This window comes from Pleuronectes platessa, chromosome 13 (assembly GCF_947347685.1).
Source record: "Pleuronectes platessa chromosome 13, fPlePla1.1, whole genome shotgun sequence".
NCBI lineage: Eukaryota > Metazoa > Chordata > Actinopteri > Pleuronectiformes > Pleuronectidae > Pleuronectes > Pleuronectes platessa.
In genome coordinates, this window is record NC_070638.1 from 24,129,413 (window position 1) to 24,146,875 (window position 17,463).

At 44.5% G+C, this 17,463-nt stretch overlaps 1 protein-coding gene across 1 annotated transcript; it reads right to left on the minus strand.

Annotated features, from left to right (window-relative positions):
- Positions 1–2,079: 2,079 nt before the first annotated feature.
- On the minus strand, positions 2,080–15,849 carry ttpa (tocopherol (alpha) transfer protein). The gene is made up of 5 exons (XM_053438426.1): positions 15,628–15,849; positions 12,629–12,782; positions 4,288–4,481; positions 3,806–3,916; positions 2,080–3,340 (listed from the first exon to the last, which is right to left on the minus strand). Exons 1-5 carry the CDS (start codon positions 15,805–15,807, stop codon positions 3,113–3,115), a joined length of 867 nt encoding a protein of 288 aa, XP_053294401.1. The 5' UTR covers positions 15,808–15,849; the 3' UTR covers positions 2,080–3,112.
- Positions 15,850–17,463: the final 1,614 nt, after the last annotated feature.

Here is a 17,463-nt window from a genome sequence, read left to right on the forward strand (position 1 = left end):
TACTTTTCCAAGTGAAATCACATTACTAAACAGTTACTTCAATTGGGGTATATTAACTTAACAATGCATTATTTAGTTAGCAGCCATTAGACACCTATTTGGAAGTTCTTAAACAACATGTGGGCGGGAGAACGACCTTGTGGCGTGCATTTTCTATTATAATGCCCACGACCAAAAAAACTGTCCCCACTAAGTTACACACCTAGACTTAGAGAAGTTGTGAGCTACAACTAAAGCCAGTGGTGGAATGGATAAAAACCTATTGTTTCATGGCTTTGCAGCACCACCTTGTTAATGACAATAAGGCACAAACACATGTGTATTTACTGAGTTAATCTATCTCGTGGCATTATTATTTTTTTTTTTTTATAAATCTGTTTATTGAAACACATCACATCATGTTACATGACCTTTACAAATAGATGCATGTTTTTTTTTTTGCAATATAAACAAACATACAAACAAACAAACCAACAAGTAGAAAACATACAAAACATTGTCCCACCCACCACCCCAGTTGGTCTTCCCTTTTCAAACAGAATATCTCATCAACCACCTTACATTTGTACATTCACATTGATGTAAGAGCACAGCTGGACAAAAAACAAAACATAATGTGTTGTTCACCTCTACACCGTAGGAGTTGTAGCTACATTATCGAAATATGAGATGAGGGGTTGCCATATAGTAAAGAATTTCTCCGTTGACCCTCGAAGTGAAAATTTGATTTTTTCTAATTTAAGGAATGACATTAGGTCAGTCTGCCATGATTGTTCTGCCGGCGGTTTGGGCAGTTTCCACTGTAGAAGAATACGCCTGCGGGCAATCAGAGAGGCAAATGCTAAAACATTTAATTTCTGCTTACTGAATTCTGAATAGTTTGAGGGAACTCCAAAAATAGCAGTGAGTGGGCAGGGAGCGATAGCTACACCTAAAACCTCCGACATGATTTTGAAAAAGCTCTTCCAGAACCCTGTTAGCTTCGAGCATGACCAGAAAGTATGGGCTAAGTCAGCTGGAACAAAGGCGCATCTATTGCAAGCTTCACTACTGCCAGGAAAAATCTTAGCTAGTTTTGCTTTGCTGAAGTGCATTCTATGCAGTACTTTGAATTGTATTAAGTTAAGACGGGCACAGGATGAGGAGCTATTCACTCGTGATTTTGCTCTCTCCCACCAAGGATCCTGAAGTTGGATTCCTAGCTCTTTTTCCCACCCCTGTTTTGCTGTGATCTGTGGAGAGGGGTTAGCCTGAAGAATACCTGTGTACAGCTTTGATATAATTTTTATCCAAGTTTTAGGTTTGTCAAGAATTTTAGGTAAATCTGCCGGTAAATGTGGAAATGTACTGCAATAATCTTTAATAAAACTGCGAACCTGGAGGTAACGAAAGAAGTTGGTCCGGGGCAAGTCATGCTTATGGGACAGACTCTCAAAGTCAACAAATGTACCATTTAAAAACAGGTCTTGAAATGATATGATACCTTTCTCCTTCCAAAGTGTAAATGCGGAGTCAAGTTTAGAAGGTAAAAAAATATGATTATTGCATAACGGACCTAGGAGGACAAGATTGTTTAGCTTGAGATGTTTACGGAACTGTGTCCATATTTTCAAAGTTGACAAGATTACAGGATTTGAGGTATAATTTGAAACTGAGAATGGCAAAGGGGAGCACATCAGAGCTAAAAGTGAAGAGGTGTGGCAGGAGAGGGACTCCATTTTACACCAATCCAACTCACTCTCGTACCACCAGCTGAGTATCTTTTGTATATTTGCTGCCCAGTAATATAACATCAAGTTAGGTAGACCCAGCCCACCCTCCTGCCTCGCTGTCTGTAGGGTGCTTTTATTAGTCCTGGCTACCCTGCCCGCCCACACAAATGAAAGAATAACTTGATCAAGTTTTTTAAAGAATGTTTTTGTCAGGAAGAGAGGTAAACATTGGAAAAAAAATCTCGTGGCATTATTAAGTAATGTACAACAACTCTGAAACGCTTTGTAGTTTCTTTCCCATCCACAATCGACATAAACTTAGCATAAGCTGAAAGTAGCAAGCGAACATTATCTGTGAGGGCTGCTGCAGTAACTTGGGTTTAATTGTTTGCTAGACCACTGCGCAAATTTGATTTAGACAATGAAGCAAACACCAAAACAGAGGAACTGTTAAGAATCATAGCAATTTCTGCTAACAATCGATGGAGAGATATCAACCAACACATTTCACTCCTTATGCGTCTTCTTCAATTTTTTTCTGATCTCAAGAAGCCATATACCTGAGAAGACACCAATTGGACTGCATGCTTTGGTTTTCATTTTTATGACGTCATCACGTACACGTCTCACAGAAAGTATTTTAAACTACAAAAATGCAAAACAGTATTTAGACACAGTATATGATTCAATTTTCCTCAAACCAATCACATACAAATTACAAAATACTATTTTGTATTTCAAATACGGATTTTAAATACCTTTCTCATTAATACTGCTCATAATTGTGTACAATGAATCCGGATACCTACCATCACACACTCCTGATGAATATATTACTGATGACATTCTTCAATTAAAGAATTGTTTCATAAAATGGCCAGAATTTCATATCATGACTTAAACTAACTTGAAAAAATAAGTAATGTTTGAATTGTTAAATAGTACATCCACACAGTAACATCTAGCAATACTCATGTACGGCTGGAGAAGCATCTTTTTACTACATTTGCGTAGGATGGCTGCCTCACACATCCTGTGACTGTTTGGAGCATTGGCTACGCATGTGTTTAGAAATTATTGCTATGCATGTCCAACATAGACTATGTACAATAACAGTGGGTGCAGTATGGTGGAACGTTTTGATGACAAGATAAAAGACCAAACTATATCCCAATTCAGGGGCTGCATCCTTCAGAGGATACAATCTATGACGATGTCCATCCCTTTTCAGTTTGGCCCTTGTAGACTGCGAAGTATGTCAACTCCATCTGATGGACATCTTTCCAGCTCTCTAAACACAGCAAACAAATAACGCAGTTTGTACTTGAGACTTAAGCACCTCAAAAATGTCTTCCAGTGGTCTTCCAACAACCATGGTCGAGAGAACATTACTCCAAAGGTCATCCCTCTGAGAATTGTTCATTCAAGTCTTCTTGATTTATGGCGATATCAGCCGTTGGATGGGCGGCAATCTGCTGCAGGAGCTCCTCTGATTGAAGCAGATGATTGGTCCAGTCTCGACACACCTCCTCTATTTCAGGCCCCTCCCCTCCGTATTCTGGAGGTAGGACGGCCGGTGAGAAGAAGTCACTTAAACTGTCTTGGAAATTGGCACCATGCATATGGATCTAGAGAGAGACGTTAGTTGGTTTTAAGACATTTTTACTGTATTTGTATGTTAAATGGAGTCTAAGATCAGAGTCTGAGGCTACATCCCTACTACTACATTTTTGTTTGAGAATGCATAATCTCTGCTACAGATACGCGTTGGCGAGCAGAGAATTTTGGAACCTCTGCTGGCCACAAAAACTGAACAGCTTGCTGATTGGTTCATTTCGGGCACAGCATAGCCTTCCCTGATCTGTCAGGCTACAAAAAAAGACCCTGTTCAGGAAGATAACAACCAAAGTTTTAGTCTCGGCTACCAGTGTAGAACACAACAATGCTAATCAATTACATGACGGGGGATTAAAACTGTTACTGAGCCAAAAGACTTCCATGGACAAAGATTGTTTTAGAGTGAAAACACAGTTTTTGTAATGGTATGGATGTAGCCTGAGAAAAGAAACAGATATAAGCATTAAAGTGCTAACCCTTTGTTTGATCTTATCTGGCAGGAAGGGACGAATAATGGCAAAGACTGTCCAAAAGAACATTGGCTCATTGACCAGATGAATTCCTCTGACTTTCAATGGAAACGATTCCTGATGACAAACAATCCCCACCCCCACACACACATACAAACAAAGATGTAAAAACAATGTTAAGCATCTGACAACTTGACCAAATCAGTCAATCAGTTATATTGTAAAACAACATGGAATGATGAATAATGGTTATTCAGATCAATCACACAAGACAATGAAAGACAATAACTCAAACTGCTATGATGATCTTAAGCAGACAAATTAAGTCAAGCAGCTTGGCCAATCAATGTATCATTGAAATATCCTGTGGTGCAACATACTATCAAAATGTAATTGTCCAAGAGCTGAAGTTCTTCAATTAAATCATTAATTGATCGAAGACACATGTGAAGCACAGGCTTAAAGCAAGTGAGGAGTTAGAGGCCTACCGAAAGGACAGAGGATATCTTTTTGGCGATGGAAGGGTTAATCTGCATGGCATGGCCTAAACACCACCCCTGTAGGTCAAATATAACCTTTAGACCTCGCCTCTGCGTCTGTGTCTCCATGCAGATGATCTCTGATGTCATCAGGCTGACCTGGAACACCTGGAAGGCCGACCAGTCTTTGGGGTTCCACTGCCCTGCAGACAGACAGACAGACAGACAGGCGGAGAGAGACAGAGAAGCAGATGGACAGACGGAACAAGATTATTTGATCAAATGACTCTAGCTTATCATACTGTAGCTTTAATCTGTTAGCTAAACATAGAGTCTCATAACTGTCATTTCCCACAACACTTACACAAGATAGAGAGGATTTGTGGGGTAAAACAATCATCTTGGTATGTTTGCATCTTGCTAATCAGCTACACTACACAGACTGCTTCTGAGGAGGGGATGATGCCATTAGTTTTAATTAATTAATTAAATGTTGACCTAATGATGGTGTTAAATGGTAAATTGTTTTTATTTATACAGTACTTATCTGGTCTTGATGATGAAAAAAAGCACTTTACAGGACAGTTTTTGTCATTCACCTATTCCCATAACATTCATACAATGCAAATACTGTATGTGCAGCACTTTTCTATCACACACGCCGTCCCAGCCATCAGGGGCAATTTAAGGTTCAGTGTCTTGCCCGGGATCCGACGACCCTCTGGTTTGTGGACAATCTGCTCTACCTTCTAGCCACAGCTGCCCTTGATGGCCTCAGGTCTGAGGTCGGAAGACATAACGTTTTATCATTTCTCCTGGATGTCTATGAAATTCATGTCAATCCATTCCATAGTTCTAAGGCATTTCACTCTAAAAGTGAAAAGAGGACCTGCTGGTGGAATTGAGGAAGGAAATGTGAAAATCTGAGCTACAGCATTTAGAGGTTGATGAGTGTAAGTCTCGTTTTCCCCCTCTTCTCACTCTCTTTTTGGACTCTACCCCCTCCCGAGGGAAATACTCATCAGCTGCCTAATCCTCCACTCTGCTCACTAGCTCCTTGCTTACTCTGTTGTGTGCTGTTCGGAACTGAGCAGCTATCAGAGTTAATTATCAAGCTTTCCCCCCGTTGCTAGAAATTAGATTGATGAGTGCTGAGGTCTGGGGATATGAAAGTAAAATAATGAGCTATTTCATATTCCACAGAGTTTGAGCCATTGTGAATATATAAAAATACTAAGTAAAGTTTTCACAGTACACAGATTGAGGTTTAATGGGAAACTTGAATTGAAACAAAACTGTGTGTGTTATGCATTAGATACTACAGTTGAGTTGTTTTGTATTTGTTAAAAACTGACTGAAACTGAATGAGGTGAGTGGCACAGACATGTGAGGCCCTACACCTCTGAGGGATGGCCTGAACTAACTGGTAAGTTAATATTCAACTTTCAAGGACAGAAGGGAGATGCATCGTGTGTGTGTGTGTGTGTGTGTGTGGGGGGGGGGGGGGGTTAAGAGAAAGCTATTTAGGAGAGAGCTGCTGGGACTGTTAAATTGAAAACTGTAATGAATTGGGCAACAAAACACATGAATCACACCCATAGACGCACAGTTTTGAACGTGATGGTGAATTTAAAAATAACCTTTGCAGTTTCTGTGTACATATTTCTACATACTTTTTTGCACCATTGTACCACACCGATTCTTGAGACATGGGACATTAGGTTTCAAAGTTGTGTCCCCACTTTTTTTTAAACCGTCAGACATCATGCAATATTAGGGTCAGCAGTCACTCTGAAGGAAGTCTATAGTTTCAGAATATTTCAAATCTTAATGTTAATATTTCCTATGTCACAACCATGATATGTCAACACCGTCTTCCAGTTTCCGAGGACATTGTTTAGAAGTAGGTTCTGTTAGTATCTAGCATCAAGCTGAAAGAAAATGGCTGCTACATGAACTCCATTTGTTTTGTGGGGCTTACACACACATAATGTTGAAAGCACATTGACACATGTAATCCGACCTTTGCAGCTCATCCAGAATGCAGCAGCTCGACTGGTTTTTAACCAACCTAAATTCACTCACACTACTCCTCTCCTCCGCTCCCTTCACTGGTTACCAGTGGCTGCTCGCATCCGGTTCAAAACACTAGCACTTACGTACCATGCTGTGAACGGATCCGGTCCAGTCTACATCCAGGACCTGGTCAAACGTTACACCCCAGCTCGTTCACTCCGCTCTGCTTCGGGTAATCGGCTCGTTGCTCCCTCACTGCGAGCTAAACACTCATCAAAAACACGACTGTTTGCGGTCCTGGCTCCTAAATGGTGGAATGAGCTCCCCATTGACATCCGGACATCAGAAAGTTTACACATCTTCCGCCGAAAACTAAAAACATACCTCTTCCGACGTTACCTTGAATAAAAAAAAAAAAAAAACTTTTGAAACTTACACTATAGTAGCACTTAAATGGCATTTACTTATAGCACTTTGTAGTTTTGCTTTATTTTGAAGAAATTGTACTTTCTTGATTCTTGTCGTCCTTGGTATGTACCCTCGGGTTTGAATGCACTTATTGTAAGTCGCTTTGGATAAAAGCGTCAGCTAAATGAAATGTAATGTAATGTAATGTAATGTAATCTGTCTCCTGACATGAGAATGTATTAAACAAACTATTTTGAAAGCTCTTTAAGGTAAAGTTCAAATTCTATTTTACAGGCAAATAAAAAAAACGGATATCTTTATAATTTAAAAATATACACATATTGAAAGTAATTTTCTTCTGTCAGCCCTGGTGAAAGTTTGTATAATGAGAGTGATAATGTATTTGTGGATTTGGTGTCTGTGTCACAGTCTGCTCATCTCCTGTCTGCTGGTATTTTTCCACTCACCTGTCTCTGCTCCACTCTGCCAGTCAGCCACACCTCCTCATCAGGCCAACTCTCCACACTCTTTTCCCTACTGGTTACGCTCCTGCTCGGCTCTGTGGCTCCACAGCCCCCAACTGGACCTGTCTACCAGCTAGTCTGCCTGTGCTGCTTTTGGGTCCTCATCATATCCGTGACAGTACAATCTGGCCGGACATGGACCCAGCACACACGCCGATGGATCGCCTGGAGACGGTAGAGGCGATGCTCCAGCACCACGGGGCGCTGCTGCTTTCAAACTCAGCAGAGGTTCAACAAGCGGTGGCTAAACAAGAGCAGGCGTTTACCTCGCTAGCCTCGCAGGTCCAACAGCTCGCCTCAGCTTTTGCTCAAGCTGTTCCTCTGCCTCCAGAACCAGTCCAGCCTCCACCAGCCCCGTTTGCCTCTGCCTCCGCTTTCGTCTCGGAGCCTCGTGTGGGGGTTCCTGAACGCTACGCCGGGGACGCGGAGGGCTGCCGCCCGTTCCTCACGAACTGTTCCATCCTGTTCGCCCTCCAGCCCCACACCTTCGCTTCTGAGGACGCCCGGGTGGCGTTCACCGTGAATCATCTGACGGGTCGCGCTCGGCTGTGGGGAACAGCCGAGTGGGAGCATCGCACTCCAGCGTGCTCCTCTTTCCAAGCCTTCGCCGCTGAGCTCCGCAAAGTGTTCGGAGAAGCTTCCCGAGGTCCGGACGCTTCAGGAGGGCTTCTGGGTCTGAACCAAGGGTCTCGTTCAGTGGCTGATTACTCCATCCACTTCCGCACCCAGGCTAGCTCCAGCGAGTGGAACCAGGCTGCCCACTGCGACGCATTCCTGATGGGGCTCGCTGACTACATTAAGGACGAACTGATTTCATACGAACTCCCATCCACTCTCGACGGCATCATCGAGCTGGCGTCCCGCATCGACCGTCGCATTCGAGTGAGACAGCGGGAGAGACATCAGGGGCTCGCGGGACGACGCCAGCCCGCCCCGTCACCAGCGGCTTCCGGGGTATCGATGCTTTCTGGCAGCCGGTCTTCAGGGGAGCCTGAACCCATGCAGGTGGGTCGGGCCAGTCTAACTCCAGAAGAGAGGAGGAGACGCCGCGAGGGGAACCTCTGCCTGTATTGTGGCCAAGCGGGACACTTTATCTCCGGGTGTCCGCTAAAAGGGTCGGGCTCACCAGGAAGGAAGGAGTTCCTGGTGAGTCATACATCTAACTCCTCCTCCAACCCACGATCTCTGTGCCAGGTCCGCCTGCTACTGCCTGAGGGATCCCAGACCCTCGCCACCCTCATTGACTCTGGCTCTGATGCCAACATTATGGATTCGAACCTAGCTCTGCAGCTGGGTGTCGGTCAGATTCCCCTGCCAGCTCCAGTCTACACCAACGCGCTGGATGGCCGACTTCTGGGAACTGTTACCCACCAGACAGCGCCTATACGGATGTTAATCTCCGGGAACCACCACGAAACACTCCAGTTTCACATCCTGCACTCTCCTTGTCATCCTCTCCTTCTGGGGTTCCCATGGCTCCGACGTCATAATCCACACCTTGATTGGACCACAGGGGCGATCCTCGGGTGGAGTTCTTCCTGTCACCAGGTCTGCCTCAAGCAAGCCGCCGCACCACGATCTTCTGCCGGGACCAGTTCTTCCACCGATGTACTGGGAGTCCCGGCTGCGTATCTGGACTTCAGGGAGGTCTTCAGTAAGGCCAAGGCGACCTCCCTTCCCCCACATCGGCCCTATGACTGCGCCATCAACCTCCAGCCCGGTTCCACGCCGCCCAGAGGACGCCTGTATTCCCTGTCCGTTCCTGAGAGAGGGGCGATGGAGACTTACATCAATGACGGTCTAGCGGCGGGCATCATCCGCCCTTCCTCGTCTTCGGCTGGAGCCGGTTTCTTCTTCGTGGAGAAGAAAGACAAGACACTCCACCCCTGCATTGATTATCGTGGATTAAATGACATAACAATCAAGAACCGGTATCCCCTGCCTCTCATCTCCTCAGCTTTCGAGCTCCTAGAGGGGGCCACCATATTCACCAAGCTTGACCTGCGCAACGCCTATCATTTGGTCCGGATCCGCGAGGGGGACGAGTGGAAGACAGCGTTCAATACCCCCACCGGTCACTACGAGTACCTGGTGATGCCCTTCGGCCTCACCAACGCCCCTGCTGTATTCCAGGCTCTGGTGAATGACGTGCTCAGGGACATGCTGAACAGGTTCGTCTTTGTGTACATTGACGACATTCTGATCTTCTCCCGCTCCAGAGAGGAACATGTGCATCACGTCCAGAAGGTCCTCCAACGCCTCCTGGAAAACTCCCTGTTCGTCAAGGCCGAGAAATGTGTGTTTCACGCCTCGTCTGTCTCCTTCCTGGGGTACGTCGTAGGGAGAGGGACCGTGGAGATGGACTCAGCCAAGGTTTCTGCCGTCACCACTTGGCCCACCCCTGATTCCCGCAAGCAGCTTCAACGTTTCCTGGGCTTCGCAAACTTCTACCGGAGGTTCATCAGGGGCTACAGTTCGGTGGCGGCCCCCCTCACTGCTCTTACCTCCTCCAAGGTGCCTTTTCTCTGGTCCACGGCCGCCAATGACGCTTTTCAGGCCTTGAAAACACGATTCACCTCGGCCCCCATCCTCCGAATGCCGGACCCTGAACGGCAGTTCGTGGTCGAGGTGGACGCTTCTGACTTGGGAGTGGGGGCCATCTTGTCCCAGAGAGCAGCCTCCGACCAGAAGTTGCACCCCTGCGCCTTCTATTCCCGACGTTTGACCCCGGCAGAGAGGAATTACGACATTGGGAACCGAGAACTCCTCGCCGTCAAGTTGGCTTTGGAGGAGTGGCAACACTGGCTCGAGGGGACTAAATTGCCGTTTCTGGTTTGGACAGACCATAAGAACCTGGAGTACCTCCGCTCCGCTAAAAGACTGAACTCCCGCCAGGCTCATTGGGCACTCTTCCTGACCCGCTTCAACTTTTCCCTCTCCTATCGACCGGGGTCCCGCAACGTCAAGCCTGACGCCCTGTCACGTCGGTTCTTGGAAGAGGAGGGGGACAGGACCGACCCAGACACTATCCTGCCTTCTTCCCGTCTAGTGGCCACACTCACATGGGAGATAGAGGAGAGGGTCAGGGCCGCCGCCCAAGACCAGACTGGACCCAGTGCTTGCCCTCCCGACCGTCTGTTCGTCCCGCCGGACCTCCGGTCCGAGGTCCTACAATGGGCCCACAGCACTCAACTTACCTGTCATCCAGGGATCCAACGGACCAAGGACGTCGTGCAGCGCCGGTTCTGGTGGACGTCACTGGATGAGGACATTCGGGGTTTCATCAATGCCTGTCCCACCTGCAACCAGCACAAGCCGGCTCACCATGCCCGTGCCGGTCTTCTACATCCTCTGCCTGTGCCTCATCGTCCCTGGTCGCATATTTCTTTGGACTTTGTCACCGGTCTACCACCATCCAGCGGCAACACTACTATCCTGACGGTGGTAGATCGGTTCAGCAAGATGGCACATTTCGTGTCCCTGCCCAAACTTCCATCTGCCAAGGAGACGGCTAAACTACTCCTTCTCCACGTCATCCGTCTCCATGGCATCCCGGTGGATGTGGTCTCTGATCGGGGTCCCCAGTTTGCCTCAGTGTTCTGGAGGGAGTTCTGCTCGCTCCTGGGAGCCACCGTCAGCCTGTCCTCAGGGTACCACCCCCAGTCCAACGGCCAGACCGAACGCAATAATCAGGAGATGGAAACTGCACTCCGCTGCATGACATCCCAAGACCCTACTTCCTGGTCCGAACAATTTCTATGGGTAGAATATGCCCACAACACTTCGATCAGTTCCGCCACCGGTCTCTCCCCCTTTGAGTGCACCTATGGGTTCCAGCCACCGCTTTTTCTGGCACTGGAGAAAGAAGCATCCTGCCCCTCTGTCCAGAGCTTCATCCGCCGTTGTCGCAGGACTTGGACCCGAGCCAGGGCAGCTCTACTCCGGGCCGCTGACCAGAAACGACCTTCACTTTTTTAGGCGGAATGGCATAAATAACTTTTTTTTATTTTAGAAGTGATCTACAAGGCACAGTATCATACTCACAGAGTAGGGACAAAATATTAATCTGAGTCAACCGCAAACTTAGTGACAGTAAAAAAGGTATGTTGTTGCTGTTTACATAAGTAAATCTGTACTCTGTTTATTTATTTCAAATTAAAATGTCTGTAAGTCAAGCTCACTATGTGTCCTGAATTTACACCTGGAGCAAAGTGGCATCAAGTGCAACACCAGTGTCTTTACTATATTTCCAGATCAGTGGTTATTTTCGTGTCCAGTGCCCACATTGTATGAATTGCAATTGCGCCCATCTGAGCAGCCAGGGATGTGTTGGTCTTAAGGTAAGGTGTGGTCAGGTGCATTGTTGGTGCAGTGCTATCTTGAAGCAGCAGCAAACGTTGATGCAACAAACACCTAGTCTTAGTTCAGTGCTGCGTCTATTCCAGGAACAAACTATATATGTATCGCACAAACACTCTGCTTGTATAAATGAACTGACAGCGTTTCCTCTTCATGTTACACCCAAAACAAGTGACTCACAAAGGCACTAAACGCAACCTCTTTGGACCATGCTCTAGCACCGACACTTTTTACTGACGGTGAACAGACAAGATTTGAACTCAGCCTAAACGAACTTGCACCATATTCTTCAACCCTTGAGCTTATTGCACCTTTTTGTTTTATCTTCCCTTATGAGTGCAGTCATTGGCCAATGATGATTATCTCCAAATATACCATTTATTCTGCCCAGGTAGATCCGTTCATCTCTGGATACTGGATTCCGATTTCTTACCTGAGCACCAGAGCTGGACAGGAAACCAAGCACCTGTACACCGATCCAGCACAGTTTGATTTTACTGGACTCAGCCTCAGGTGTAGACATGTTCACTCATTTTAAGTATAAGTTATTACTTATGGGCGGCTGTGGCTAAGGGGTGGAGCGGTTGTCCTCCATACAGATGGTCGGCAGCTCGATCCCAGCCTTCCCCATTTAAAAAAAAAAAAAGGTGCTGCTAATAGATGCACTGTATGAGTGTGTGTTTGAATGGGTGAATGGAAAACTGTGCTAAAAGTGCTTTAAGTGGTCATCAAGACTAGAAAAGTAAATCCTCCAACTGCTGATGCATCAAATCAAAAGAATTTAACAAGAAAAAACACAGGGATTCTTTTATTGTGAAGCAGCCACAATAAACATAATGTATTTGTCATATTGCAGTTGTAGTTATTATTGAAAACCCGGACAGACATTTTACAGATTCAAAATGTAAATGATTCTGTCATTTCTGTCTCATGTTACAAAGATATTGAATGTGTTGTAATACCTAAGTATTAAGCTAAAAAAACGAAGTTAAAAAGACTAATTTGCTGGATACAGTAATTGCATATCTGCTTTGTGTACTGACCGATCCTGTAGACGAGCACCCTGCTGCCTGCATGGTCCCGCTGTGGAAGAACGGCATGATATGATGTGCTGAGGAGGCCCAGGACAGAGGAGGGAGACAGACAGCCGCTGATCTCAGGACTCTCCCTCCGCCAACGCTGATAGTTCAGTAACAGCTGCACAGGACACATGTAATGTTCAGGGACATGAGGGAAACCACAGGAGTCTACCGTGCCTACATGCCTTGTGACTGCAACTGAAGCAGTGCCTTAAAGAATATATGCGCTGTGTGCTTCTGAGGCAAACCTTTAGAGGAAATGTCCCTACCACTGAGGAACAAAGGGAAAGAAAACTACCAGCTCAAAGGGATAGTTCACCTAAAAATGAAATTTCACTCACCACTATGCCAATGGAGGGTTGGCTGAAATGCTTGAGTCCCCAAAAACACTTTTTGGGGTTTCAGGGTAGCGTTGGAGCCAAATCTAATACAATTGAAGTAAAGGTGACTTCTTCTTCAAACATAAAACCAAGTGTCCATAAGTCCCGACATTCAAATTCTACCCGAACCAAGGTCATTTACACCATGTTTAGTTGACTTTTAGGCTAAAAACACAGTGTAAATGACGCAGTTTCAAGTTGAATTTTAATGTCGGGACTTCCAGACACTTGAATGACACCACAGGACAAGTATGGAGGCATTCTATGTTTTTTTCTGTGTTTTTTTTCTGTTTCAAAAGTGGTCACCAGTTACCTCAATTGTGTTGGCCTTGGCTGCAACACTTTCTACCCCTGAAAATGCGAAAGTGTTTTGTGGACTTAAACAGTTCGCCCACCCCTCAATCGTGGTAAGTGGATAATGAGTGCATTTTCATTTTGGGGTGAACTGTTCCTTCAAGATGTTCAGTTGCAATGAAGGCAAAGGGAAAGAGCTGTCTGTGTCACTCTGTGTGTGTTTAGTACAGCGGCAGAGCTTTGACCCACATGGCTGAGCTCCAGCTGCTTTCAAATGCAGACAAGCGCCTCACCCTCTCTGCTGAGTTCCCAACTGAACACTCTGCATGGAGCACCGCTTTAACAAAACTGTTTACACACAATACTTTAGGAATATGTTCAGACCGTAAATACACCCCTGGATCACTGGTTATTTTTGGAGACATATTTGTTTTCCGCAGTCACACTTCTTTTACCAGAGACTAGTTACTCACCTGCTGGCTGCCTGCTAACTCAAGTACTGGACTGTGTTTCTCAGCTGTGCACTTTTACACAACTAAACACACCATTTGTTTTTAGAGTAGCTGATTCAATGAGAGTGCACAGAGGCAATAAACAGCTTACAATTGAGTTATTGTTTGAATGTATGACTGTTGTGTGTTGGATGACTGGTGAGGGATGGGTTGGAAGAAAGATTGATACGGCAATGTATCCTCGCTCTGACTCATGAGATGTTATTATCGATATGCAGGTGCAAAATATCTATATTATGAAGTTATATTTATATATAATTTGGTCTTTAGCTAGTTTATGGCTATTTTACACTGGAATGATGCACATGTAGACATTGACAAGTCACAGTGTGTTTAAAGAGGCACTCAGATAACACTTTAATCACTTTTTGTAAGTTTCTTTATGTCTGTGTCTGTGAAACTGACCAAATTGAAGTGAATAAATACACAAATCCTGTACTTAACCTCTTTAAGGGCATTAACTTAGCCCAAGCTTCACTCAAAAAATAGTCAGGTGACACATATAGGTCCAAGATGATATAAAACAGATATAACCTGTACATCACCAAGAGCAAACATTTTCAGTGAAAACGTTTTTTTCTAAATTTTCAAACATAAAAAGCCACCACTGAAAAACAAATGCATTGCAACGGTAAGGGCAGTCCAACTCAGTCAAATAATAGAGGAAACTGTTTGCCATGATGATCAGTTGCACCATCATTTAGTCATTTACAGAAGATAAGCAGCACCGTGGATTCTGAACTCACCACAGCACCAAAGTTGTTCTCATTTAGGTTGTCAGTGACTTGAGGATCGATACTGATGCCAAGCAGGCTACAATACTGGTTGATAGTTCAGCGTTCAACACTGTAGACTTTATTTAACAGGCTTGAGAGCTGGGTACGTCTGTGTGACACCGTCCCTCAGGGTTTCAGATCACATCAACGTGATGATGTCATGGTTATACTTGATATGATGTCCTGTTCAGTCCTCACATGCTTCAGCAAACTGACGGCCACTCCACATTTCACTGTTATAACTAAAACATCAGCACTTTAAATTCACTGCTCTACTGCCACTGGACATGACTCTCTGGATGTTACAAAACTTCCTGCAACTCAATAAAGAAAAGACCACTGCACTAAAGCCTGTGCATCTGGTGTAAAGGCTCACACGCAGCTTTGTGCATTTATGAGTCCCAGTCTCTTACAGCTGACCAAGTCAAGGACCTGGGAGATATTGTTGTTGCTGACCTAAACCAATGTCTAATAACATCACCAACTTAGCATTCTATCACCTTAGAAATATTTCCATCTCAGACATTTCTGTTTTATTTTCACATTGACCTTCGCATGCACAAAACTTTGAAACAGTTCTGTGCATGTATGAATGTGTTTGTGTGTTCATGTGCTCTCTCTCTTTATTTATGTTATCGTCTCTACTCTAATGTTCAGTCACTCTGTAAAGCAGCATGGATGTTACACAGACATACACACACACATTACTAATATTTGAGATTTACAGTATTTGAGACATTGTGTGAAGTGTAAAATGTCCAGCCTGCAGAAGATGAGTAGTCATTTATGTCTTGGGGTTATTACATTAACATGTGAGCACATAACTGCTGCTCTGTGATTGATCCTGCACACAGCACACACACAATGGAGTGTGGTCTGCTTCCCTGAACAGTGAACAACAGCCAAAACTTTCATGAAGTTAGACTCAAGTCTCTCTAACGTCTCAGACCCTCTACAGGCTCATAGTGTTCTTTCTCCTGAGGAAGATGAAGATGTGGTACCTTCAGACAGCGCTCCACGTCGAAGTCTCTGGCCCGCAGGAACTTGAGGAGGAAGCCGCGGGAGAAGCTCCTGACGGCTGACAGCTCGCTGCTCTGCAGGGCTCTCTGCCTCAGGCCGCTCACATGCGGATCCAGCTGCTCCGAGTCGTCCGGGAGATCACTGAGCTGAGGCCCGTACATGTTGCTACCTGGTCCGGTCACATTTCACTGCTGCCGACGGGCAGCTGCTGGAGGAGGAGGGGGGGCGGGGGCTGCAACTGGAGAGAGAGAGAGTGTGTGTGTGAGAGAGAGAGTGTGTGTGTGAGAGAGAGAGAGAGAGAGAGAGAGAGAGAGAGAGAGAGAGAGAGAGAGAGAGAGAGAGAGAGAGAGAGAGAGAGAGAGAGAGAGAGAGAGAGAGAGAGAGAGAGTTACCATGAAAGTACTCACTCAAATACACTGAACTTAAGTATAAATGTGTGTAACCTGTTCTTCACTGTAGTATTGAGTGTAATGTGACTATCAGGATGGACATGTTGTTTTCCTACCGGTGTCTCCCAGCTGCTGTACAGATGTGGAGCTGTGATCCAATGACCCACTGAACCCCCAGGAGAGCAGTCACTTGGACCAATCAGAAAGGTTGCTCTGACCCACAAACATTTCCTGTAGACTAATATAAATGTCAGATATACAAACAAATCAAACTTCTATGACAAATGAGTACATAACAATATTCTATTTATTTTGTACAATGTTAGTACTTTGGTTCACTAACACTTCCCTCATGCTCTAAATATTTTCAGTAAAAATGCTCCAATAAACCCACTGTTTACTTCCTGTTCTGCTCTTAACGACAGACAAACAAACTAAGGCATGGCTGCTGATGAAGCACTGAAAATTATGGGTTCACTAATGTAATCCCTGGTTCTTTGATAACAGAGTTAGGTGTTTTTAATTATGGGAATCGCCTCAGTGTGACCAACTAGGGAAGTTTCAATGACACCACGTCTTTCCTTGACAGACATGTCGACCGTATAACCACTGTTTCCGTGTCCATACAAGGAGGGATGTGATGGTGAAACACTTCACTCACTTTTATATGAGTTTGAGCCAGCCACTGAAAATCTCTCATCATCAGAAGCCCCAGGTGTTTTGAGTGGTCATCAAGACTAGAAAAGTGCTATATAAATACAAAACTATTTACCATTTAGATCTTAAAGGCTTGGATCCTAATCAATAAGATCTAGTGTGTTTACTTCAGTCAGTAGAAGATTGCCAAATATCCCCACTACTTGTGTTATTATTGGGACTTGAGACAATCATGTCTTGTGTGGTAATTAATTTCAACTGTAATTTTTTCAGTGAAGATGTAAGTTAATATAACTGAAAAAAATGTATAGGGAATCTGAATAAAGAATTCATATATTTTATAAACATAATAGCAGGAAAAGTGATTGACTGTCAAAACCAAGATTTGCCTTGACTCGCAGGGGGCAGGGAGCACTCTTCTCTATCACATCTGCCCAGTAAAAAAAAGTTGATCAAGTCAACTTATGGTGCACAATATTTATCAATTCGAAATACACATAAAAATACAACTTTTTATAATCAGAACTAAATACATATATCTTTTTTTTTTTTTTAAATCACTAAAAGATTTACAAATATAATGATCAGGCCTGTCCTACAGCATGTCTTTATATTCTATTATAAATAAAGTTGTTTTTATCTATGTATTTATCTCTGTATTAACATATATAAATAAAGTTTATTAGTTAATGTATTTATTTATTTAGAATTTAAGAGTGTCTGGTCCTCACATGTATGTTTACAAGTGTTTAAATTCATTTCTAAATACAG

Coding starts and splice junctions, on each gene's coding strand:
- ttpa (XM_053438426.1), bottom strand. CDS start 15,807: ATGTACGGGCCTCAGCTCAGTGATCTCCCGGACGACTCGGAGCAGCTG. Junction 4,482..12,628: donor GGTGCTCGTCTACAGGATCG/GTCAGTACACAA, acceptor GTCTGTCTGCAG/GGCAGTGGAACCCCAAAGAC. Junction 3,917..4,287: donor AGATATCCTCTGTCCTTTCG/GTAGGCCTCTAA, acceptor GTTTGTCATCAG/GAATCGTTTCCATTGAAAGT.